Source organism: Dasypus novemcinctus, chromosome 6 (genome assembly GCF_030445035.2).
Source record: "Dasypus novemcinctus isolate mDasNov1 chromosome 6, mDasNov1.1.hap2, whole genome shotgun sequence".
Classification (NCBI taxonomy): Eukaryota; Metazoa; Chordata; class Mammalia; order Cingulata; family Dasypodidae; genus Dasypus; species Dasypus novemcinctus.
In genome coordinates this window covers 114,800,677-114,825,221 of record NC_080678.1, presented here as the reverse complement: position 1 = coordinate 114,825,221, position 24,545 = coordinate 114,800,677, and the positions used below count along the sequence as shown (strand labels likewise).

At 57.7% G+C, this 24,545-nt stretch overlaps 1 protein-coding gene across 1 annotated transcript in view; it reads right to left on the bottom strand.

Moving 5' to 3' along the window:
- Window positions 1-2,378: 2,378 nt before the first annotated feature.
- Window positions 2,379-24,545, bottom strand: part of LOC131278804 (anthrax toxin receptor-like) — a 52,720-nt gene continuing 30,553 nt past the window's right edge. Inside the window, exons 5-16 of the mRNA XM_058299264.1 lie at window positions 24,506-24,539; window positions 23,447-23,526; window positions 23,301-23,369; window positions 22,886-22,963; window positions 22,707-22,767; window positions 14,663-14,761; window positions 11,128-11,197; window positions 10,139-10,217; window positions 9,285-9,695; window positions 8,378-8,419; window positions 7,012-7,095; window positions 2,379-2,724 (exon numbers count right to left, since the gene is read on the bottom strand). Of these exons, the coding sequence (XP_058155247.1) occupies window positions 2,491-2,724; window positions 7,012-7,095; window positions 8,378-8,419; window positions 9,285-9,695; window positions 10,139-10,217; window positions 11,128-11,197; window positions 14,663-14,761; window positions 22,707-22,767; window positions 22,886-22,963; window positions 23,301-23,369; window positions 23,447-23,526; window positions 24,506-24,539 (1,341 nt within the window). The 3' untranslated portion in view covers window positions 2,379-2,490. The remainder of the gene's footprint in view (window positions 2,725-7,011; window positions 7,096-8,377; window positions 8,420-9,284; window positions 9,696-10,138; window positions 10,218-11,127; window positions 11,198-14,662; window positions 14,762-22,706; window positions 22,768-22,885; window positions 22,964-23,300; window positions 23,370-23,446; window positions 23,527-24,505; window positions 24,540-24,545) is intronic.

Sequence of the window (24,545 nt, the reverse complement as noted above, 5' to 3'; positions counted from 1 at the left end):
TTTCAAGGTTGCTGATTCTTTCTTTTGCCTGTTCAGATCTGTTGTTGAACCCCTCTAGTGAGTTATTTCAGTTACTATACCCTTTATCTTCATAATTTGTTTTGATCCTCTTTTAGATTTCTAATTCTTCCTTTTGCTCATGTATAATTTTTCTGATTTATTTTAGTTCGTTGTCCATATTTCATCTCACTGAACTTATTTAGGAAAGTTGACTTACTGTCTTTGATTAGGAATTCCAGTGTCTGACCTTTCTCAGGGGTAGTTTATTCATTTTATTTTGTTAATTTGAATGAGCCATCATATCCTGTTTCTTTGTAAGACTTGTGATATTTTTGCTGAAGTCTAAACATTGGATATTTTCATGTGTTAATGTTTAAAGTCAGATTCTACCACTTCCCAGTGTTCTGTAATGTTTGTTTAGTGATCGTTGAAGGCTGTAATGTGGATCAACTCTGTGTTGAGGGTCTCCTTCTACATGTAGGCCTATTTGTACTGAGCTCTCATAAACCAGCCCATATTAAAGAATTAGGTTCCTCTGTGGTCTTTCTACACATGCATCTTGCCCTGGACATGTGTAGGAGCTTTCAAAAATTCTCTGGCATGCACAAATTTCTTTTTTGTGTCCCAGCTTCCCATCCTAAAGAGAAACTCTCCAGCTCTTCCTCCTGTGTGCCAGGCAGCTTTTATATCTTCACCACATTTTACCCTGGTGGCTGTGGCTTATTTCTTCCCCATGATCTGTCTGCCCTGCTTCTTCACCCATTTTCTCTGCCCTGCATACTTTCCACATTAGGCAAAACCAGTGATCACCTTGAGTCAGTCTTTCAGGAGCCGTTGTGTGTGCAGACAGGCAGATGCACTAAATGGGACCCACCCTGTGAACCTGCAGTATTTGTCGGATATGTGAAGTACTGATAAATGTCACAATGATGGTTTATTTTTTAGATTATCACTTAGGTAGGTTAGTCCTTACCACAATGAGTCATTTTTTTAAATGTGCATTTTTTTTTAATGAGCAGATTTTACAGATACATCATAATAAAATGTACTGCTACATTTGAAAAATAGGGGATGATGTGGGAGAGTGAGGAGGGTACGGGGAATTCCTCATAATTTCGATGTAACATTTCTGTAATCTAAAAGCTCTTTAAAAATAAATTTTATTATATTAAAAAAACACACACACAACAAAAATGGAACTGCCGAGCCCCTCCCCAGGGCTTTAAGCCCCTCTCCCTCGCTCCTGGCTCTGAGTTGGCCCATTGCTCGGCCTCGCCTTATGCGGCATTTTGTCACAGGAACAACCTTCTTACCACCAGCTTGGGAGAGGATTTGCTGGCACACAGACGGCCTGGGAGGTGAGAGGGAAATGCTCTCCCCAAGCCCGTCCTGGTGGCTGGCTGGACAGACGGGGGACTCGGCTGCACAGGAGGGTGACGGGCAGGGAGGGGGAGAGGGGGCTCCCTGAAGCAGCAGCAACGCCAGACAGGAAGGCTTTGAAGGCCAATGGTTATTTGTCCCAGGGTAAGCCTGCACACACAACCTGCATACGCAGAAACGGGCCCCTCCGGAGAAATTTTTTTAAACATGGGAGAAATTATGGTTATTTCCCTCACTAGCCATCTAACTGAATCGATATTAAACTCCAAAACCTGCCATCTTTCCCCCCATTCTTGCCGTGCACTCAATTGAAAGGCAGAAATGTAGCATTCAGGAAGACGGGATTGAGGTGGAGAACAGCCTAGTTCCCTAATGAAGTGAATGCCTGGGTGCCCTCAGTCACAGCTGCCCTTGCAGACCCTCCTGAGGTGCTCGGGGACCCCACGCCAGGTTCCGGGGGCCTGTGGGCCTGGTGATTTCACAGACACAGAGAGACCGTGGGCTGCGCCTGGTGGGAGGACGCTGCTCACTAAAACTCAGCCTTCTTGGGCGTGGATTCTCCAACAGGGGCAGATGGAACCAGATGGGGAATTGTTTTTCTTCTCTAGTGGAGAGGACAGGGTTCAGTGGAATCCTTCTGGGCTTGGGCACAGTTCGGGGCACCTGGACGGAGAAGTCGTGCTTCCAGCTAGTGACCCTGGGGGCTCCTCACCACCTTCTATGTTCAGAATGTGGGACTCCAAAGTGGGAAACCAGGAACATGGAGAAAGGAGAGGAGAAATTCAAAGGCTTCTCTTTGCATGAAGTTAGGGAGGGAGACACAGGACTGGATTCACATGAAATAGGCTCTTTGCGCTTTTTCATGGAGCGGAATTTGGCAGATGGATGAAGACGAGGTGCTGTGAGAGGCACAATCCATGTCCGTCCCCCACAGGGCCCCGGGATGTGTTATTCTAGCAGGTGGAGCGTACATACATCTCGGAGAGGACAGAAACTCACCATGTAATAAACTCTTTTAATCATCAGCAACAAATGCCAACATCTTTTTGACTGTAAAACCAAAACTGTGTGTCCACCTAAGCAAGTCTACAATCCGGGTCATTTGGTGCCTTAGCGATGGGGCTTTGCAGGCAGGGCTCGCGGAGGGCAGGCAGCCTGTGCCCGGGAACAGGGCGAGACCAGCGGCAGCATCCGGGAGGACCAGGAGTACGCATGGGGGGAATGGCAGCACCCCGGGCACACGGGGAAGGTGACCCCCCTGCGGCAAGGTGGGGCGCACAGGGCTGGGTCGCAGACCACCGGCATGCATGGGGCTCTCACTGGGGCGAACGTGAGGCACCTCCCCTGGAGGGCAGAGAAGAGAGAGAAGGTCACAGGAAGGTTGTCCGATTTGGGAGCGGAGGTTGCAGTTCCCTTGGCACGGTGGGCTGGGCTCAGGACACCTGCACCCATTGGTGGACCTTTCCCTGGGTGCTGGCCTCCAGCCTCCACTCTACTTGGTGACAAGCGTCGGCTGTCACCTCCTCTGCAGGGGCACTCCCCGCCCTCCCCAGGCCCGACCTCTGACCTTGGTCTCCCCCCAGGCCCGACTCCACCCGGGGCTGCAGCATTGACCGGTTTGGGCCTCGGCATGTGTCTGCTGAAGGAGGACCCCTCCCCACAGCCTAGGCCACGGCGGGGCCCTGAGGCTGGGGGCTACAGGGGGCCCCTGAAGGCAGAGGGTCTGCCCCACCCACTGTGCGAGGAAGCCCGTGCAGACCCTGCGTCTGTCTGCGGCACCTGCCGCCCCGGTGCTGCTGTCCTCTCTGCCCCTCCCTCCTGGGCTTGCCGAGGACCCCCACCCTCCACTCAAGGCCCCCGCAAGTGCTAGGAGAGTGACCAGAGCACATTGGCCCCTCCCTCACTCCCAGTAAGGAAGGGTCTCCCCGCGCCTTCGGTCAGCCCCCTGGGAGAAGGGAGACGGCCGGCCTTCCGGGACCCCCGCTCGCCTCCAGCGGCAGCACCTCAAGACCCCAGCGTCTATCTTTAGAGCCCAGCACCCCCGGTGCCCAGGAGGCCGGCCTCAGCAGGACAGGCCCGGCAGGGCCCCGGCGGGTGCTCGGCCGCCACCCTCGGCTCAGGCCCGGGGCCGCAGTCCTCCAACTCGCCCACACACCCGTGTCCGCCTGGCCTTCCACGAGGGCCCGCCCGTGCCCGCTCTGAGCCAGGCGCCTGACATCAAGACAGCCCTGCTCTCAGGCACATGGCCCTCGGCTGCTGGAAAGCGAGCCCAGGGCGCCCATGTCCTTGAGGGGCCTGCAGAGCTGTGCACGTTGCCAGGTGAGGCCAAGGGGCCTGGAGACCCCCTCCAGCCTGTAGATGGAGGACGGGCCAGTGTGCGCACCTGAAGCCATGGAGCTCGGGAAACTTCCATGGCAGCTGGAGGAAGCTATGACACCGCCAGGACAGCCAAGCAGGGACTCCAGGAAACGGTCGCGTCACAGCCTCCAAGCCACCCAGGAAAGGCCACTGGAACCACGCGAGGTCCCCAGGCCCTGCTGACCTCACGTGTCCCTCCCCACACCCCGAGCACACGCCGGGGCCTGTCCTGTGTGGTGGGGTCACCTCAGGACCTCACGCAAGAGGGACAGCAGAGGACACAGAAGGCAGGTGGAAGCCAGCCCCGCACAGCTGGGGTCAAGCTAGGGTCAAGCTGGGGCCCAGCATGTCGGGGAGCTCAGAGCTTTCCTCCGCAAGACACGGGGCCTGACCCCCAACCCAGGACACAGTGGGGATCGGATTTGGGGGCCACGAGCCACCCAGGAGCACTTGGAGAGTCTTCCAGCACGTGGACACGCTGCTGCTGGGCAGACGCCTCCTCAGTCGGAGACCTGCTGTCCCCTGGCTGTGGTCACTCATTGGCCCCACAGTGCCTGTGCTGACCTGCAGCAATCCCGCTGCGGCAGAGACCAGGGCACCCTGCTCAGGGGTGCAAAGTCCCGACGAGGAGCAAGGGGCACGCCTAGATGGGAGGCGTGTTCTCCGGGGCAGCATTTGGTGGCCGGGTGGGGTGTCAGCTTGACCAGTCATCTACCGGATAACACAGCTGCCATCTCTAGAATGGAGCTGGAGCCGAGCCAGGAGAGCAGGAGGGAGAGGCTGGGCACGTGCACCGTCATCCACGTCTGCCAGCCCAGGGGACTGCGCGGCCCTGGGACCACTCACCAGGCCAGACTCTTACCTTCACCAAGAGGAATTTCTCCTTTCCTGTGTTTACTAAGTGTGCTCGGCTCTGGGGGCGAATCTAAGAGCAGGCTGCGTGGCTCTAGGGTTCTCTTTCCTCCTGTCTGTTCCACCCCTGTGCTCACCAGTCCAGGGACGATGGGCCCAACAGGCATGATGAGGCTGATCTGACGGCAAGGGCACCGTGTGCCATCCAGAACAGATGTGCATGGAAACTTTACATCAGATCAGGCAGGGTGGAGGAGGGCTGCTGCAGCAGGTGGGCGAGCAGCGCTCGGGCCACCCGGTCCTCGGGGCAGCCGCACCCTCCCTGGCTCGGGCCTGTCTGCCCTGGGTGGCCTCAGGTGCTCTCTGTGCCCTCGGGCACACAGCAACCAGAGCTGCACATGCCCCGCACCTGCCAGGATGCAGCAGTCCTTCCACCTGCAGTGCCTGTCCTTGCTGGGCTTTCTCTCTGCTGGGTGCTTTTCCCAGATGATGCAGGACTAGCCTGGTCCCAGCCCAGAGCAGTCCTGGAGCACCGCCCGAGCCACAGATGTGGCGGTCAAGGGCCGGGCGCCTCCAGGGCCCCTGCCCCACCTGCACGAAGCGTGACGGGGGAGGCCGTGCAGGGTGGGCTGCAGGCCGGGCCAGGGGGCCCGCGGCCACGTGGGGACAGCTGCCAGGTGATGTAGGAGGACCACATGAGATCCCAAGTGCTGACCCGAGCACAGGCAGTGCAGGGTGAGAAGGGTGCTGGGCTCTGGAGCCAGGCCACCGGGTCCCAGTCCATCCCCGCCCCGCAGTGGCTGTGTGAGGTGGGGCAAAGCACAAGCCTCTCTGTGCTCCAGCTTCCCGGTCTTTACAGCTGCACGTAACACAGTGCCAAGGCTTGGGCCAGAGGAGGGGCCAGAGGGGAGGACTGTAGAGCTCCCCAAGGGCAGCTGCCCAGGAGGTCCACCACGAGCGCAGCACTGCCCTGACTCCAGGTGCACACGTAGTGCTGCCGTTTACCCCCCGTGCCAGGGAGCCAACTCCAGGGGACCGTGGCTACCTGGAAGAGCCTGTGGGGGCTGCACCCGGAGCCTCCCACATGGGAGGCCACCTCCCGGGTGGCATAAAGCCAGCTGACCCCCAGGGCTGCAGGCGCAGGGGCCTCGTGGGCCAGGAGCACTGGAGCTGGCGGCCAGCCCTGCTCTGCAGCCCCTTGCCCTTGACTCTGGCTGTGGCCTTCAGCCTCCAGCCTGGACAGCCCCCGCCCATCCGAGACCACAGGGAGGAGCGTGTGGGCAGCCACGGCCGGCCCCTGGGGCCTGCGTGCTCCTGAGGCCCCTGTCTGTGGGCACGTGTCACAAGGGAAAAGCACTGGGGTGTCGGCCTGCCATGAAATGGGGGCCACATCAGGTGCACTGGGGTGCAGCATGGACTGAACAGGGCACACAGAAGGTCCACCTTGCCCTGCAAAGGAAATGTGGTGTGAGGACGCATCCAGAGAGGGTCAGGCACCCCTGCTGCATGCCTGCTGGGGTGGTGGTCGCTGTGCTCAGTGTCAGAATTTGGAACAAGACACCCTTTTGGTGTGTGGGGTCAGTGGCTCATTTAGGGGACAAGTTCCCAGGTCGGGCGAGCTACACCAGGAGCCAGGAGAGGTCCCTGAGGGGGTGGTCAGGGGGTGCAGGGAGTTGGGCAGGAGCCCACGGTGGGCAGGGAGGCCTGCGCTGGGGTGGAGTGAGGAGGGGGCAGGCAGGGGCCAGGCAGGAGGCAGGTTCCTGATATGGGGGGTGGGCAGGGCAGAGAACAGCCCAGAAGGAGCCCTGCGCCGGTAGAGGCAACACCTGGCTGGCCTGAGCCACAGGGTGGGGCGGGTCTGGGCCAAGCAGGCCGAACAAGTCACTGTGTCAGGACAGGGGTGGGGCTGGCTGTTCCAGTGCCTTCCGGGTCCACAGAGGGGCACGGAGCAGACGCAGGAGAAGGGCGGAGGGGCCCGGCCAGGAGGAGGTGGGACTCTTGTCCTCCAGGTGGCTCTTTCACCCCAGGACACTCGGCCTGGCAGGGCTCTCCTGACCAGGTGGGTGGCATGACCAGGGAGGGTGTCTTGGGGCTCCTCCTCCCTGCAGCCCTGCGCCCCGTGTCACCAGCCACACAGCCAGCAGCTCTTGTCCTCATTCTGAGGAAACCTCGGTGGGAACTGCTTACCTGCCTGCTGTGGGCCGCCCGCAAGCACCGAGAGACCAGGTGGGGCAGGGGCGGCCAGGCTCGGTCAACTTGGAGCACCTGGGGCACAGGCCCCCCAGCTTCATGCCCTCCCCTGGCCCCCGCACCCAGGGAGGAAGCAAAGCGACCCAGACCCTGCACTCCCCCAGGTGGAGCCTTCCAGCCAGGCCTCTGCACCTGAACCGTCGCCCTCTCCCCTGCCCCAGCCCTCCTCACCTCCATTTGGCTCAGACGCCCAGTGCCTGGGCAGTCACAACAGCGGGTAATCATCACAGGGCGTGGCAGGCTGCAGCACACTGTCTGTGGGAAGAGAAAGCACCTGCTTCAGGGTGGCACAACCGGGGGGCTGGTGCTGCCACTCAGCTGATGTTTGTGGGATGAATAAGGAACGATCGAGTGAGGGACCCCGGATTCCATCAGCAGCCCGCACCTCCAGGGAGCATCCTCTGGGGTAAACAAGACATCATCTGGCTCGTCCCCAAAGTGCTGCAAAGCTCCCCTGTCCCCTCACTGCTCTGACGCTCCCATTGGCAGAGCCTCCTTGAGGCTGTGCCCTGTGTGGGGCCTGGACCGAGGGCCCCAGAAGACAGGGGTTCACGCCTGCAGCTGTGCTCTCTGCGGGGAGCCATCTGTAACAGGGCGTGCCCAGGACGTCACTACTGGATGGGTGGCCAAAGAGAAGCGGGGGCTCTGTCCACTCCAGGAGCCTCATGAAGGAGGAAATGTGACTCAGGAGGAGCCTGAAGGCAGAGGACGGAGGGGACCAAGGATGGCACTGTGTGGCCGAGGCATGAGGCCAGCCAAGGACCCCAAGAGCCGCAGTGACTGGCACTGGAACCTGCGGACCCGGGAGAAAGCTGGACTTCTGGGCTCCAGACCAGAGACAGTGACCTCCGGGTTCAAGCCACCCGGTGCATGGCGTTTGTCAGAGCAGCCCTGGCAAATGAAGACACCACATGCTGGGCTGGTCAGGGGTCCACGCACGGGCAGGGGACGCCCCTCAGCCACCGGGCTCGAGCTTTGAAAGCATGACTGCCCCAGGCCCACCTGGTCCCATGGCTGCTGCCCTGAACCTGGCCCTGGGCTCCCCCAGGTGGGCGCCCCTCACAGCTCCATGCCAGGTAAGCTCCCTTGCCCACCCTCAGCCCTGCAGGCCCCAAGGGCTGACCTGGCCAGGCCCCTCTGCCCACCAGGAGACCGTGATTAAGACAAGGGCCCGGCAGATCCCAGAGCTGGGTCCTTGCAACATGAGGCTCCTTTTCCAGAAGCTTCCCTGAGTCCTGGGTAAGTGCCATCCTGCCAGCCGGCAGGGGCTCAAGTTCCCCACCTGTCTCAGGAGGGTCCGTGGCAGACCCCCACAGGCTGCCCACACTGCCCCTTTGGTGGGAGCCCAGGAAGGGGGACGCCTGGCTTCGCTAGCAGCCCCCATCGCCCCACCCCTGCGCCCTCCTCCTCCTGCTCTGCAGGCTCTTGCCACAGGCGGTGGAGCTCCTGGGGCGGGAGCGGACCCCTCCCTGGGCCGTGGGAGGCTCGGTGCATGGCAGATGAGCTCACAGGAAGTCAGGACGCACTTAGGACTTACAGTAGAGGGTTCCAGCAGGAGTCGTGGCAGCTCCTTTTCTGTCTAGATTGAGAAAAAAACATAACCTGTGCTGGAAGGTGTGATTTGGGCTCAACCTCAGCCCCTGGGAGAGGTGGGGACCCTGCTCAGAACCGCGGGGCACAGACCGATGCCTGTGGAGCTGTGGCCAGCATGGCTGCCTCTGAGCCTCAGTTTCCTCCTTTGTCACAGGGACACCACCCCTCCCTGGACGGCTTGGGCAGACCAGGCAGGCTGAGGCCACCCCAAGCCGAGAGCCCTTTGCGGGATGGTCCCCGCAGGCTTTCCCTCGAGCCCTCCCTGGGCAGGGACCCGCCTGCTCCTTCTCTGCCCCCCCTTCTCCTCCTCCTTCCCGCAGCTCTCTGGATGGTCCTCCAGCCCCTCGAAGGCCCCTCCTTCCTAACCCAGGAGCACTCCTGTCTGTCCTCCTGCTGCCCTGCTGCACACTGGCCTCTGGTCACCTCTAGAAGGGCTGTGGGCACTGGAGCAGCCTGGCCCAGCGTGCGCAGCCTCCCCGTGAGCATCCCGTGGCAGGTGGGGCAGGAGGCCAGGGCGCCTCTAGGTTCCAGGGGGGAATGGAGCCTGAGCCGTGAGCAGTCTTGGGAGCTGCCACCATAGCAGGGGCACTCACCTGCCTGCTCATGTAGCAGGGCACTCACCTGCCTGCTCACATAGCAGGGGCACTCACCTGCTTGATCACATAGCAGGGGCACTCACCTGCCTGCTCATGTAGCAGGGCACTCACCTGCTTGATCACATAGCGGGGCACTCACCTGCTTGCTCAGGCAGCAGGGGTGCTCACCTGCCTGCTCAGGCAGCAGGGGTGCTCACCTGCCTGCTCAGGCAGCAGGGGCACTCACCTGCCTGCTCAGGTAGCAGAGACACTCACCGGCCAGCACAGGTAGCAGAGGCAGCCCAGCAGCAGCAGCAGGAGCAGCAGGGCGGATGCGCCAGCCACGACAGGGATCCAGGGGAATTTGGAGCTGCCTTGGCTCTCGGTGGGGTCGTCATCCTCGTACTGGTACTCCTCATCAGCGTCCTCCTCGGGGTCCTCCTCCTCATCAGTGCCCTCGTCTTCTCTATTCGTGTTCTTGCTGGCATGCTCGGGGGACTGCTCAGGGGACTGCTTGGGGGACTGCTCGGGGGACTTCCTGGGAGTGCTGGCTGCAGCATTCTTGGAGGGCTTTGTGGGGCTCTTCTCAGGGGGTGTGTCGGGGGATTGTGCAGCGAGGCTTTGGCTGTTGACCTTGCTTGGGTTCCCAGCCTTGTCCTCGGTGGGTTTGGCAGCAGGATTCTCCCCCTGTGGAAGGGCCACCGTCACCATCCAGCCTTGGCTGCCAGAGAACAGGTGTGGCCGAGGGCTGGGCTGGGGCTGGGTGGTCCCCTCCTGGCTCCCGTCCCCTGGCATTCCACCCCCAGCCTCCTCCTCTCCTCAGGTGCTCCACCTCCAGGGACCCCAGGGGGGGCCAGGAGTCCATGGCCAGATGCCCAGACCACCTCGGCAGTGCCCAGGGCCACAGACACCACATGTGGCGGAGGCTGCCCCATCCCCCTGCCTGAACCCCAACCTGGAGGGGTGGGCCTTGGGGCCCACACAGCCAGGGGTGCCACAGGCCTGGACTCTGGTCCTGGTGGGCCCCCTGCCCCACCCACTCGCCCTGGCTGCCAGCTGCCCCCCAGCGTGTCTGCATCAGGGCTGGGCCGACGTGCCCCATGATGGGGGTGCCCCCACCCAGTACTCACGCAGTCCTTTCCACTGAATTTGACGTTGTTGGCGATGAAGGTTATGCCTTTGTTGAGGCTGATTTCAACGAAGATGGGCCTAAAGCACAGAGCGGGTGGGCCGGTGACAAGCAGGTCTCCCCCATGGCTGAACCTTGGCCCCCAGCTCTCCTGGGTGCAGTGACTGTGCCAGCAAGGTAGTGGGGTAGTGGAGAGAACGAGGCAAGAGCTCCTTCCCCAGAGCACGAGGTCGGCCTGGCTTGGAGGCCCCAAGGGACACGGCCGGCCCCAGGAGCCCGGCATCGTCTGCCTGCCGTGCGGCCACGTGCCACGTGAGCGGCGGCCACGGGGGGGGGTCACTTGGCTCCTCCTTGTGGACAGGGCACGTGGGCTCAGCTCTGGCGAGTGGCAGGAGCCCTTTGGAACCAGATGGGCTGAAGCGCGTGCCCCAGAAAAACCATGTTCACGACCTGCACCCAGTCCTGGGGTGTAACCCAATGTCAGTGGACCTTCTTAAGACATCGTTACGCTGAGGTCAGGGGAATGAGACTGCCCTTAGTGCTGTGACTGGGGGCTTTCAAGGGAAAGCCATTTGTAGGAGAAGACACTGGAAGTCCTTGGGAACCCGGCAGAGAGAGGAGAGCACGTGGCCGTGTGGTGGGGGAGCCACGGGACCCCAGGATTGCCGGCTGCCAGTACCAGAGCGCTGCCCACCCTGGAAGGAGCCAGCTTCCAGCCCCAGCACTGGCAGCCAAGAAAGCCCTCTTGTCAAGACAACCCATGGCTTGGTAGATGTCACAGCATGGGGAAACTGAGGCAGGCACCCTCCACCTCCTGCTGTCCTCAGCAGAGCCGGGCCACATGGATCCCTGCCCACCTCCAGGACCACCCATCAGGGCAGGTACAGAGGGCTCCCTGGGTGCCCTGGCCAAGGGTGCCCTCACCCAGGACCCTTAAACCACTGCCCACCTGGTCTCCTGCCATGAGGGTCCCCAGACCGGGGCACTTACTTTCCAAGTACTTGAGGTTCTACTCCAGGACAAGTTATGAAGTTGTCTCCAGAAGAGTTTGCTGCTTTATCTAAAAGAAAACCCACAGCAGAAGGTCAGTGCACGTCCATCCATCCACCACCTCCTGCTGCCCTCGGCCAGACAAGTGGACCCTGGCAGGTGGCCAGCCTCTCCTTCGGCCATCGTCTACTCAGAGAAATTGTGGGATCCCTGGCCTTGCCCCAGGCACTGGGCAGCCGATGGTATTTAACAGAAGCAAGGCAGGCAGAGAGATGTTCTCAAGGCAGGAACGTTCTCGTGACTGGATGGGGAGGCAATCCCATAAAATATAACCATGAACAAAATAAATGTCAGGGAGTGCGAAGTGCATGACAATGAAAACGGGGAAGGCACAGAGCATGCAAGTGAAGGGACATCTACTCAGAACAGGTGGCCTGGATCATCTCTTACAGGTACAATTTCTCATTTGGAGACATTACGATATTTGCAGATGGACAGATGTGATGTCCGGGATTTGCTTCAAATAAGTGGCAGTGGGGATACCGACGTCACCAGCTTGGCATGGGTGGGCCATTACTGACAGCAGGTGATGAGTATTTCAAGTTCATTCTATAATTCTCACAAGAATTGTATGCTGTTGAAACTTCACTAAAAATCAGGCCTTTCCAAGGAGGCAGTGCTTGCTCTGAGCCCCAACAGGTGAGGAAGCCATCAGGGAGAGGTCTGAGGGAGGAATGTTCCAGGCTGTGGAAGGGCCTGTGCCAAGGTCCTGAGGTCAGAACCACTTGCGCGTGTGCAGGGAGGAAGGGAGTGAGCAGGATGGGCAGCGTGGGCTTTATCCAAGGACAGCGAGTGTGCCAGGGCCTGACAGATCCCGGGGTGCTATGGACTTAAAGGCAGCAGGACTTTTGGTGGTTGGATGCAGGGGAAGCAAAGAGGCACGAGGGGGCCGTGAGCTTTGGAGGAGAGGACTGAGTGGCTAGGGGCGCCCTTTCCCGCGATGGGGAAGCCTGACATGGGAAAGGATGTGGGCTGCTTTGGCTTTCCTGTAGCCTTCAGTTTCTGTGGGGTTTGGGACTGGGGCACAGGAGGCTGAGTGCAGGCCCACAGCTGTGGGGGGACCTCTCAGTCCACAGCCCACGCACTCACTGGCCCCTGGACTGGGGTGAAGGGCACTGCAAAGCCGCCCTCTGAGCAGGGCTCGGCCTCACGGTCATCCCCCAGGCTGGAGGAGCAGGACCTCCGCTTCCCAAGGCCCAGGGCCAGCTGCGCCCAGGAAGGAGGGTGAGCAGCGTCATCCACTGTCTCTCTGCAGGATGGAGGCTGGGTCTGCCACCACCTGCAGCCCCCGAGAGCTGTGCTCAGAGCTGCTGGGAGCACTGCCCTCTCCAGCAGAAGGACCCTGGAGGTGGCAGGTCAGCCCCCTGCAGGGGAGAAGATTTAGGGGTGGTTCTTGTGGAATGTTTTCAAAACTAGGCTTTTTATCTCTTTAGAAATGCCAATTTTGGTGGGACTGGCAGCCAGGTGTTACTTCCTGGGCACTTGACCTATAAAGCACATGGATCAAAATGAAATGGAACCCCTGGTTACTGTCCTAACCACTTCAGGGGTTCCAGTCTCCTTTAACTTCAAGGGCGTCTTTTAGGAACCAATAGGTCTTATAAAGAAATATTTCTAGGGCATGAGAGTTGCATTAATTCCAGTTCAGTTTCTTTTCTTTTTTCTGTCAAATTTGAGAAAAATTATTTCACTATGCTGTATTTGAGAGGGTAAATGGTAGTTATTTGGGTTTGGGATCGGGGTAATGTTTTATTCTCTATTCTTTCCTCTAATTCCCTGTGGCTGCATCAATCTTATAATTAAGAATCTCTAACAATTGTGATTGTTTTTCTCTTTTCTACCACAGATCAGGGCTCTTCTCAAAAAAATGGCTCGTTTCCACAGTGACCCGCTGACATTACAACTGTCAGAGGAGCCATGAACCTGGAGATCTGGAAACTCATCTCCAAAGCAGGGCTCGAGGTGAGGATTTGCTGTGGGAAGGTTGGGAGTCACTAGAAAATGGACTCCCAGGGAGAGGATGACCACAGCATGTCCAAGGTCAGGGTCAGGAAGCACAGGGCACTGCAGGTGCCACCAAGCCACGGCCAAGATGGCTCGTGGCCAAGACGGCTGCCTGAGGGGCAAGGTGGGCAGATCAGGAGGGAGGTGCCACCCAGAACGAGCTCATCACCCGAATTTATAGGCCTTCCCGCTGTCGTGAAAACAGCATGCTAAAGACAGAACTCATGGGACAGGGGGACACACTGGCCATTACATTTTTCTTCTCATTTCTCAGGTTTCCAAAAGTTTTCCCAGGTGTTTTAATAAGAGGAAAATGTGATTAGAAGTAACAAGACAAATTCTTCTCAGTGCATCAGAGCTGCTCATGACATGCCACGTGCCCTGGCTCTGCCCACGTGGTATGGCCGGGTGCCCGGCACCCAGCACTGCCTTAGAGGGGACACCAGGGACCCCCGGGGGGGGGGCACAGGAACCCCCAGCTCTCTGGGGAAGGACCTAGAAGCATTTCCAGGGCCGTCAGGTGGGCTCTGCCTGCTCCAGGAACTCTCTTCTAGGTGAACTAGAAGGTGCCCTCCGTGGTTTTGGCTGTCAGCACTGAGGGGCTTGGGCTCACCCACCCTGGGGAAGGGCAGGTAAAGGGAAACAGCACTTCCCTGGGCGCATCACCCACATGCAGGGTGGAGAGCCAGTGCTGAGATCCTCCCCATGCTCTGCCCACCCAGAGGAGCAGATGCCCACCAGTGCTGGAGAAGGGAGCCGTTCTGGGTCTACCAGGTGGCTGGGCAAGGCACTGGCCCAGGAAGATGCAACTGCAGCAAATGGAGGCAGCGAGGAGCCGGCTGGGAGCAGAGGGTGCTGAGGGCCGCCCAGCAGCCCAGGCTCTGGGAAGGCCCACCCAGCCCCAGCTCCCTGGGCGCCGCCTGCCGGGCCCTCTGCTTCCTAAGGCTGCTCACCCTTGGTCACGTGCCTGGCACCTCAGTTCTGCCAAATAATAGGCTGCTTCTTACATTTTCACACAATTATTACACCCTCGAGGGCACCTCCCGCTCTACGTACGAGATCTTGCCATGACCACGGCCCATGTTACAGGAAAGAAAACAGGTTCAGGAGGAAGGCCCTGGGGCCTGGGCCTCGGACTCTGGAGTCCAGGCCTGGCCAGGGCTCCTTGTCTCAGCTCAGGATGAGCCACCTTCCCTGCAGGGGTCAGTGAACCAGGCAGGGCACAGGGCCCAGGCTGGCTGCCCATGCCCCCAGAGCCACCTGCGGCCCTGCTCCAGGTGCCCAGGGCCTGTTTCCAGTCGGGGTGGGAGGGGCCAGGCCCCCAGCCCATCTGACTCTACATGGCATGCTGCCTCTGACCCCACCAAGGCCACTGAAAGAGGCCATCAAGGGCAGGCAAGGCTGGGCATCTCAGAAGGAACACATGCTGTGGGGTCACTCGGGACTCAGAGGCATTTGGGCAGGTACTTACCTTCGAACTTGGTTCTGCTGAACTTGAATCTGCAAATTATGTCCTTCTTATTCAGGGCATTCGCAAAGCCTCTTCCGTGCACCTTGATATCAGGGCTTTCTGCAAGGACAATGTGGAACAGGCTTGTGAGGATGCGCTCAGGGCTGTGTTCCCTCGGCTCTTCCTTTCAGGACAGGCTGCCCCAGAATGAACACCCAAGGGGACTCAGGCAAGGAAGTAGCTGTGGGGACACCACCTCTGGGGGACACCACCTCCGAGCAGCCTCTTCTCTCCACTGATTCTTAGAAGCCCTGTGTCCTGCCAGGCCTCTCCTTAGGGTGAGCTCCGACCCTGAAATCCCATGGGGCTCCCTAAAGCCACGGGATGCTGGCAGTGGGCAGTCACCCCTTGCTTTACAGGTGAGAGCAGAGCTCGGTCCAGGTGGGTCCAAGGCCCCCAGGCTGCCTGAGCTGGGCCTCCAGGCCTGGAGCCATGGGACTTCTGCACATACAGGGGCTGTTCCTTCATCCTGTCCTGTTGGTGCCCAGGGCAGCATGGAGGCCCCCAGGGCCCTGCTCCTGAGAGGCCCTCATGGCAGGGGCAGTTCCGTCCTAGCCCTGGGTGCAGAGCCCTGAGTCAGCTACCCCAGCACCCGCCTCTCCCTGGCCACCAGGGACCACTCCTGGCCCATGCTGGGCTCAGTGTGCACATCCGTCCCCATGTGAGAAAGGCTGACACGGAGGTGCCATTCGGTGCCTTGCACATGTCCAGGCACTGGGGGTCCCCTGGGCTTCCTGGCCCTGAGGCAAATACTACAGTGGCTTTAGGGAGGCCCGCTGGACCTTCGGCAACTCCATCGCCGTTCCACCCCGGTGCACCCACCTGAAATCCATCCATCCCCCCCCGCACTGCCCCCTGACCCGGGCCTGCTAATTCCAGCCCTCATGCTTGGATGGTCCCCAGTCACTGGACCTGAGGGACTTTGCCTCTGAGGCCCGGCATGGCCCAGTGATTCCCTTGCTCAGGCAGCACCTGGTGGCTGTGGCCGTGCCCTTGGAAATGAGCCATGCGGAAGCACCAAGGGCCAGGGGACAATCATGCCTGCCATAAAAGTCACTTCCAAGGCCAGTCCCTGTGCACGTGGGTTCAACCCCTTTGTAAAGAGGAACTTTGAAGATGCTATTACGAGTTAAGGAATGAGCTCATCTATGAACAAGAAACCCAGGGATCATATTTCTTAAAATGCAGAGAATATGCAAACACAGGCAAGGAGAAAATGCCAGGGGAGGAGACCATGGAGACTGCTGGCCTTGGAGTGGTAGGTGGGGGAGCCAGCCAAGACCCCCAAGGATTGTGAGGCACTTACACCAGCAGGCCACAGACCCCAGGAGAAAGCCTGGCCTGGAGCCCTTCGTGTGGGACTTTGGGGGCCTCCAACATGATGAGCCAGGAAACTCCTGAGTGAAGCCAACCAGCACACGACCCTTGTCATGTAGCCTGGCAAGCTATGAGGACCTGTGGTGACAACATCACCTGCGGCTAATGGCAGGCTGTGTCGCTCGGCACGGGCTCCCCCTCCAGGTGGGGGGCACAGGCTCCTTCAGTCATGGCCTTCTGGCTGCACCCTCAGGCACATCCCTTCTCCCCCAGCGGGACGTGGGCTGGGCCTTGGCCCAGCATTGAGTCGCCACCCACACGGGCCGTTGCTGACCGGCCGACCCCGCCCACACTGAGCAGGGGACGGTGCTCAGTCATTTCCAACTTCCATCCTGGGATTATTTATATAACAGAAGGCGGAACCCTGACGAACACAGCGAGGCGTGGCTAGATAGACCCCAAGAAGGGACATTCCCTGCCGGAGTGCAGGCAAGCTAGGCTCTGGACGGGGCCTTCCTGCCCCAAGAAGAAGCCAAGAAACGTCCATGGGCAAGTTCGAGTGGCGCGTGGACGACGGGCTCATCCTAAATCGCATTCCCTCGTTTCTGAGCATCTTGTGAGCAGAAGGTTCCCACTTTACAGAATCGGAGGCTACAAAGGGCCCTGGGCCAGGGCCCAGCTCGGCGCACGCGGCCCGGATCCCAGGCTGCTTCCCACGGGGCCCAGCCGGGGTCGCGCCACCCCAGCAGCCCTGCTCCTGCCCGTCCCTGTCTTGTTCTGAGCCGCCCTCTCAGGGCTCCTCCCCAGTAAGCCCCCGAGCCCCTGAGGAGTCGTCAGCTCCAGGAGATGTGGGTCCTGAGCCAGAAAGCCCCGAGCAGGGGTGGGCGTGGAGGGCAGGGATGGAGGCCCAGGACAGGGCCTTTTGGGGACCCCGGAATGGCGAGCACTTGCCCCCACAGCACAACCCTCACCCCCAGCCTCTACCTGGAATGCGCGTCCAGCCCCACAGCCCCAGCCGGCCTCAGGCTCCAGATCAACCCACCCATGCCCTGGACCCACCCCCACCCCCCAAGGATTCAGCTCCAAGAGGAACCTGCTTCCATGAGGGAAGGACAGGGAAGGGGCAGGGAAGAGGACACCCAGGCAAGGACTTCTGCTCTGCGCAGCAGCCGCTCCTTCCCCTTCCCAGCCCCTCACCACCCCTGCCCCCTCAGCACCATCCCGGGGCAGGGCATCCACCACCCGCAGCGCCAGCAGCCCCGGAGGGAGGCCAGGCTTTCGGCAAAGGGGTCTCTTCCTCTCAGGAAAAGGCCCTACACCAGGCCGCCCGGGTCAGGGAGCTGAGCTGGGCAGCAGGGGTTCCCCAGGAGGGAAGGGCTGGGCAGGAGCTGAGGGCCGACAGGCGGGCAGCACTGTGTGGGCAGCAGCTTCCAGGTGAAGAGCCTGGCGATGGGAGGGCCTCCCACACTTGGAGACCCAGCACCAAGTCACTGCTGAGCAGGTCCCCTCTGGCTGCGCTCAGCAGGGCCCCGTGGCCGTGACTGGGGAGAGGGCTTCTGCCCAGTCCCCAGGTGGGCGTGGGGCTCAGGATTCCACCTCCAGGAGGAGGCAGCTGCTGGCCGATGAGCAGGCGCCCCTGCCAGGCTGGGAGGCCCTTCTCCCCGGCGCTGAGCGGGGGGCATCTGGATGTCGGGCTCGGCCATGTCTTTCCTCCATGCCTGAGCCGCACTTGTTGGGCTCCCCGTCCTCCGACGCTGTGACTTGCAGGTTTCAAATGGCCACTCAGTTTTGCACAGCGGGGATGATGGCTAATTCCTCCTGTGTGATGTCTGTCTCGTGTGCTCCTGTGCTCCACTGCCTGGTTCTGTGCTGAGGGGGCTCTAAATATGCTTTTCCTTTCTCGTTGTTTGTTAAACATTTTGTTTTGAGAGGGGAAACATGTACTTGCACACACATACCCACAAACACCCTCACAAAGCCACTCACAAATGAGCACCTTCCTGCACACTTCAAACACACTCACACACCACACACACACAAACACGTGCACACACATATAGACACCAAAGTATAAACACACAAAGGCACATACACGTGCACATGTGCACACACCACACATCCAAACACATATTCATGCTCACACGTACATATGCATACATTGCAAATACACACACACTGCATGTACATAGATACATACACAAACATGATTCTCACACATGCCCATGAACACACATAAACACACATGGATATGCATGCATACACATACACAACAACCCAAATATACACATACACATGCATGTACACACATCATGATATCCACATGCACACACGCATGAAGTCTGAAACACATACACACAAACATGCACGCATACACACATACAGGTTCATGCTCCTATTATACTCGTATCTGTGCACAAAAGCATGCCTGCACACACACACGATTGTTCTGGTCCACTAGGCTGCCGAAAGCAATATACCAGAAAGGGGTTGGCTTTTACAGTGGGGATTTATTAGCGTACAAGTTCATGGTTCTGAGCCTTGGAAAGGTCCAAATCAAGGCACCATCAAGATGGTACCTTCCTCCTGAAGACCACCAGCTGCCAGTGACCTCGCCTCCTCTGTCACACCACAAGGTCCTTGTTGGCATCTGCTGGTCTCCCTCCTCTTCCAGGCTGTTGCTTCCAGCTTCTTCCTTCCATGGCTTTCTTTCTCTTTGTGTGGATTTCATTGTCTTATAAGGACTCCAATAAGAGGATTAAGACCCACCCTGAGCCAGGCCTTAACTGAAGGAACCTCATCAAAAGGCCCTACTTACCATAGGTCCACACCCATGGGAATGGATCAGCTTTAAGAACATACTTTTCTGGGGTTTATACACGTTCAAACCATCACACTCTGCCCCGTGAACCCAAAAAGACATGCTCTTTCTATACTGAAATACATTCATTCCATCACAATATCCCAGAGCCTTAATTCATTTCAGTAACAATATTAAGTAAACTTCTCATCAAAAGCAGTTACAGCTGTCATCTGTCCTGGGGCACAATTCCTCTGGCTGTGGACCTGGGGACTCAGAGCACAAGTTACCTGCTTTCAAGAGACACAGAAGGGATAGTCATAGGGCCAACATTCCCACTGCCATAGGGAGAAATTGGAAGGAAAACAGGGGTCACAGGTCCCAAACAATTCCAAAACCCTTCAGGTCAGACCCATGAGATTTCCAGGTCTGAGAGTCATTATGGAACAATGGTGTGACCTCAGGCCCTAGTACATCAGAAGCCCCACCCTTTCCAGGTGCTTGCACAGAGTCCCTGCCACCACAAACACTGGGGTGAAGGCTTGTCAAGCATCTGAGTGGCAAACATCTTCTCTGCAATTCCACAGGCATCTGAGAAACCTGGCATGGTGGCACTCTTCCACAACAAGGCAGAAGGCCACCACCTCCAAGCTCCCAGGCATACTCACACCTTCCATATGGAAGTGCTAACCTCCAAGCTCCCAGGTGTACTCACACCTTCCATATGGCAGGGCTGACCTCCAAGCTCCTGTGTGTACTCAAACCTTCCACATGGCAGGCTGAGCTCCAAGCTCCTGGGTGTACTCACACCTCCACATGGCAGGGCTGAGCTCCAAGCTCCTGTGTGTACTCACACCTTCCACATGGCAGGGCTGAGCTCCAAGCTCCTGTGTGTACTCAAACCTTCCACATGGCAGAGCTGAGCTCCAAGCTCCTGGGTGTACTCACACCTCCACATGGCAGGGCTGAGCTCCAAGCTCCTGTGCGTACTCACACCTCCACATGGCAGGGCTGAGCTCCAAGCTCCTCTGTGTACTCACACCTTCCACATGGCAGGGCTGAGCTCCAAGCTCCTGTGTGTACTCACACCTCCACATGGCAGGGCTGAGCTCCAAGCTCCTGTGTGTACTCACACCTTCCACATGGCAGGGCTGAGCTCCAAGCTCCTGGGTGTACTCACACTTCCACATGGCAGGGCTGAGCTCCAAGCTCCTGTGTGTACTCACACCTTCCACATGGCAGGGCTGAGCTCCAAGCTCCTGTGTGTACTCAAACCTTCCACATGGCAGAGCTGAGCTCCAAGCTCCTGGGTGTACTCACACCTCCACATGGCAGAGCTGAGCTCCAAGCTCCTGTGTGTACTTAAACCTTCCACATGGAAGTGCTAACCTCCAAGCTCCCAGGTGTACTCACACCTTCCATATGGCAGGGCTGACCTCCAAGCTCCTGTGTGTACTCAAACCTTCCACATGGCAGGCTGAGCTCCAAGCTCCTGTGTGTACTCACACCTCCACATGGCAGGGCTGAGCTCTAAGCTCCTGTGTGTGCTCAAACCTTCCACATGGCAGGGCTGAGCTCCAAGCTTCTGGACATACTCACACCTTCCACATGGCAGGGCTGAGCTCCAAGCTCCCGGACATACTCACACCTTCCACATGGCAGGACTGAGCTCCAAACTCCTGTGTGTACTCACACCTCCACATGGCAGGCCTGAGCTCTAAGCTCCTGTGTGTACTCACACTTCCACATGGCAGGGCTGAGCTCCACGCTCCCGGACATATTCACACCTTCCACATAGCAGGGCTGACCTCCAAGCTCCTGTGTGTACTCAAACCTTCCACATGGCAGGGCTGACCTCCAAGCTCCCAGGTGTACTCATACCTCCACAAGGCAGGGCTGAGCTCCAAGCTCCTGTGTCTACTCACACCTTCCATAGAGCAGGGCTGACCTCCAAGCTCATGGGTGTACTCACACCTTCCACATGGGAGGGCTGACCTCCAAGCTCCTGGGTGTACTCACACCTTCCACATGGCAGGGCTGATCTCCAGGCTCCTGGGTGTACTCACACCTTCCACATGGCAGGGCTGACCTCCACACTCCTGGGTGTACTCACACCTCCACATGGCAGGGCTGACCTCCAGCTTCCTGGGCATACTCACACCTTGGCTGGGCTGGTCTGCTCTCTTGGCTGAATACTGTCTACAGTGCAGATCTCAGCTGCCATCATTGTGCCTTTGAAGTTATTTTTCCATCAGTCTACCCCTTTTCTGTTCCTTATAGACCAAACTGGTAATGGCTCCATTCATACAGATTTTGCAAAAAACGTGTTGGTTTCACAGGTAGAATACTGGGGTCCAGGCCATAAGACAAAGGACCTTCCAGAGATCCTCCCTGGATGGTTGTGTTCCCAGTCCTGATACACACTGACGACCGGCTCCCTGTTCAGGGATGTTTTCACATGGGGCACTATTCTCTGGGGACTCACTTTTCAGAAGCTCAGAATTTACCACCCATCAATATCTGCTCTCTTTGTGCCCATCAGTTCAGTCCTCAGCTTATCCCTTTCCTCTCACATTTTACTATGAGCTGCAAGGAGAAGCCAGGCTGCATTTTCTACATTTAGTCTCATATCTCCTCAGCTACATTTCCAAGCTTGTCATTTCCAAATTCTATCATCTTCCATATGATATCAGGACTCAATTTTGCCAAATTCTCTGCCATTTTAAAACAAGGATTGCCTTTCTTCCAGTTTGCAATGACACATTCATCATCTCTGACTGAGGCCTCATCGGAAGTTCCTTTAGCATCTGTGTTTCTACCAAAAATCTCTTCAAAGTACTCTGGGCCTTTTCTATCATGCTTTGCCCAATTCTTCCCACCTCTACTCTCTCTCCCTTCTAACAGTTTTTTAAACATTTTAGGTATTTGCACTAGCAGCTACCCACTTTCCTGGTACCAAGGTCTATTCCAGTTTGCTAGGTTGCTGACAGCAACATAGCAGAAATGAGTTGACTTTTACAGTGGGGATTTATTAGCATATAAGCTTACAGTTCTGAGGCCTTGGAAAGGTCCAAACAAGGCATCATCAGGATGATACTTTGTTCCTGAAGATGGGCTGTTGGGACCCTGGACTCCTCTGTCACATGGCATGGGGTGCATCTGCTGATCTCTCTCTTCACTTCTGGGTTTCATTACTTCCAGAATCTTGCTTCTGTGGCTTTCTCACTCTTTTTCTGAATAATCAACCCAAATGCCCATCAACAGATGGATGGATAAACAAAATGTCATTTATACATACAATGGAATACTACTCAGCTGTAAGAAGGAATACAGTACTAACACATGAGATAATATGGATGAATCTTGAGGACCTTATGTTGAGTGAAGCAAGCCAGGCATTGAAGGACAAATACTACATGACCTCTCTGATATGAATAAAGCAAGTCAAGCTCTCTCAGAGAGCTGGAGACTAGAAGATAGGCTTACAGGAAATAGGGGGAAAGAAGAAGGTTGTGAGCCATTGTCCACCTGGGCAAAATCTATCATTCACTTTAAACAACTCCAGTAAGAGGACTGAGAACGTCCCTGGGCCATGCCTTAACTAAAGAAACCTCATCAAAAGGCCCTACATGCAATAGGTTTACACCCACAGGAATGGAATAGCTGTAAGAACATGCATTTCAGGGGTCCATGCAGCTTCAAACCACCACCACAACACACGTATATACACACACAAAAACATGCCGACACACACATGCACACATACAGACTCATGCAGAGGCACACACCTACACACACACCCATATGTATGCACACACACACATACATATACACATACACAAGCAGACACACACACACCTCTGTCTACACCAGTGACACCTCAGCCCTTACCTCCCATGCAGACACTGGTAGGCTCCAAAGATTTAATTTCGATACAGCTCTTCTCAATTACCTAGAATCCACAGTGGGCAAGAGGGCAGGGTGTGAGCTGTGGGGAGATTCTCGACAAGCCCCTCCTCACTTGCAGCTTCTCACACCCATCGGGGTTCTCACATCCAGTTCCCACTCACCTGGGAACTGATGCTTGACAGGGAGTCCAGATCAGGGACCCCAAACATATGGTCCTTGGAGTCTGCAATTCCTTCCAGCTATGAGGGAGAGGAGGTGGTTGGGATGTACAGCCAGGGCATGGAAGGGGCAGCTGCTTCCACAAACGGGACAGTGCCTGGCCAACACGTCAGGGTCTGGGCAGTGTTTCCCTGGAACTAGATCCCTCCATCTGCAGGAGAACTCATGGGGGGCGGCCTCCACCCTCAGCTGGGGTGCAACCGAGCCCACCAACTCCATCCTTTAAAGTGGACGGGGTAGACCCAAGTAATTGGGGGGGTTAGGATGGCATCCCTGGGCTACCCAGGGAAAGCAGCCTCTAACACCTGCCTCCAAACAGGCTCAAGGGTGGCCCCCGCGTTATCTGCTCTCACTTACCTGTTTTTGCTCAAATTCATTTGCGCCAATGGCGAAAACGATTGCTCCCATCTTCCGAGCCTTTTGAGCCTAAGAGAAAGAAGGCGTTGAGTAGAATTCCCCAGAATCAGTGCAGCATAATGACTGTAACGATGGATTGAACTCACTTCCTCCGCAGCCAGCCGGTTTGCCCCTTTAGGTATTTTTGCAGCCGTCAGAGCATAGACAATGCTGGTGACCTTCTTACCTGGAGGACAAGCAAAGAGGGCCCAGGTGGGAACGGGACCTTGGGTGCACCAGGGAGCCGTGGCGGCAGAACCTCAGGGCTGCCCGTGCGGGCAAGGTCTGAGCAGCTCACTGGGAGGCGCATGTGCCGGCCACCCTACTCTGCAGGCTTTCAGCAGAGAAGGGCCTGAGCCCAGGACCCACCTGGCAGACAGGAGTCCAAGTCCACCTCAGGGCACCTCCTGCCAGGCTGCCCCACCCTCCCCCACCAGATGGTACCACCTGTGCCAGGAAGGGAAACCCAGCTCATGCACCTGACAGGTGCAAGACTCCAGAACAGCAGGGAGACCACAGGCTGACCTGCCGTAATGGGTGGGCTGCAGGTTCAGGGTAAGGGCTCCTTGAGCCGGGCTGGCCTCGGGGTTCCTGCCAGTGTCCTGGGCCCCAGAGCCCCTGGCCAAGGCCCTTGATGGGGGACCATGCACCCAGCTAAGGGCTCTGCAAAACCCAGTGCAGGCCCCTGGGAAGCCTGGAAGGACGTCAGTCCTGGTCTGAGGACAGCACCCAACACCATCAGGGAGGGAGGCACAGGGTGAAAGGAAGAAGAGCTGAAAGCCACAGTGCAGCTCAGAGGGCACAGCGGGCAGCAAAGGGCAGCAATCGAGAAGATCCATAAACCAAATCCTACGTCTGTGCGGGAACATTGGCTGCTTCCTTTTCTTTTCCCAAGTGCAGGTCAGAGAGGGAAATGGCCTCACCTGGACACACCTGCAGCCTCTCAAGACCAAAGGTGCAGGCAGGTACCTTAGTTCTCATAAAGGCGAGGTGGGTATTACCTTAGCCTCCTTGTCCAGGGGAGGAATCTGTAACTCGGAGACCGTAAGGAACTTTCTCCAACTCAGAGCTAGAATGTGGGGGAGGGATTGGGACCCGAACGCGCTGATGCCCAAGCCTGGCTTTGCCCTCGGCCCCTGAGCCCATGGCGGGCAGGAGGGGCTTACCTCCAGTGGCGGCTTTTCTGATCATCATATTTGCCTGCAA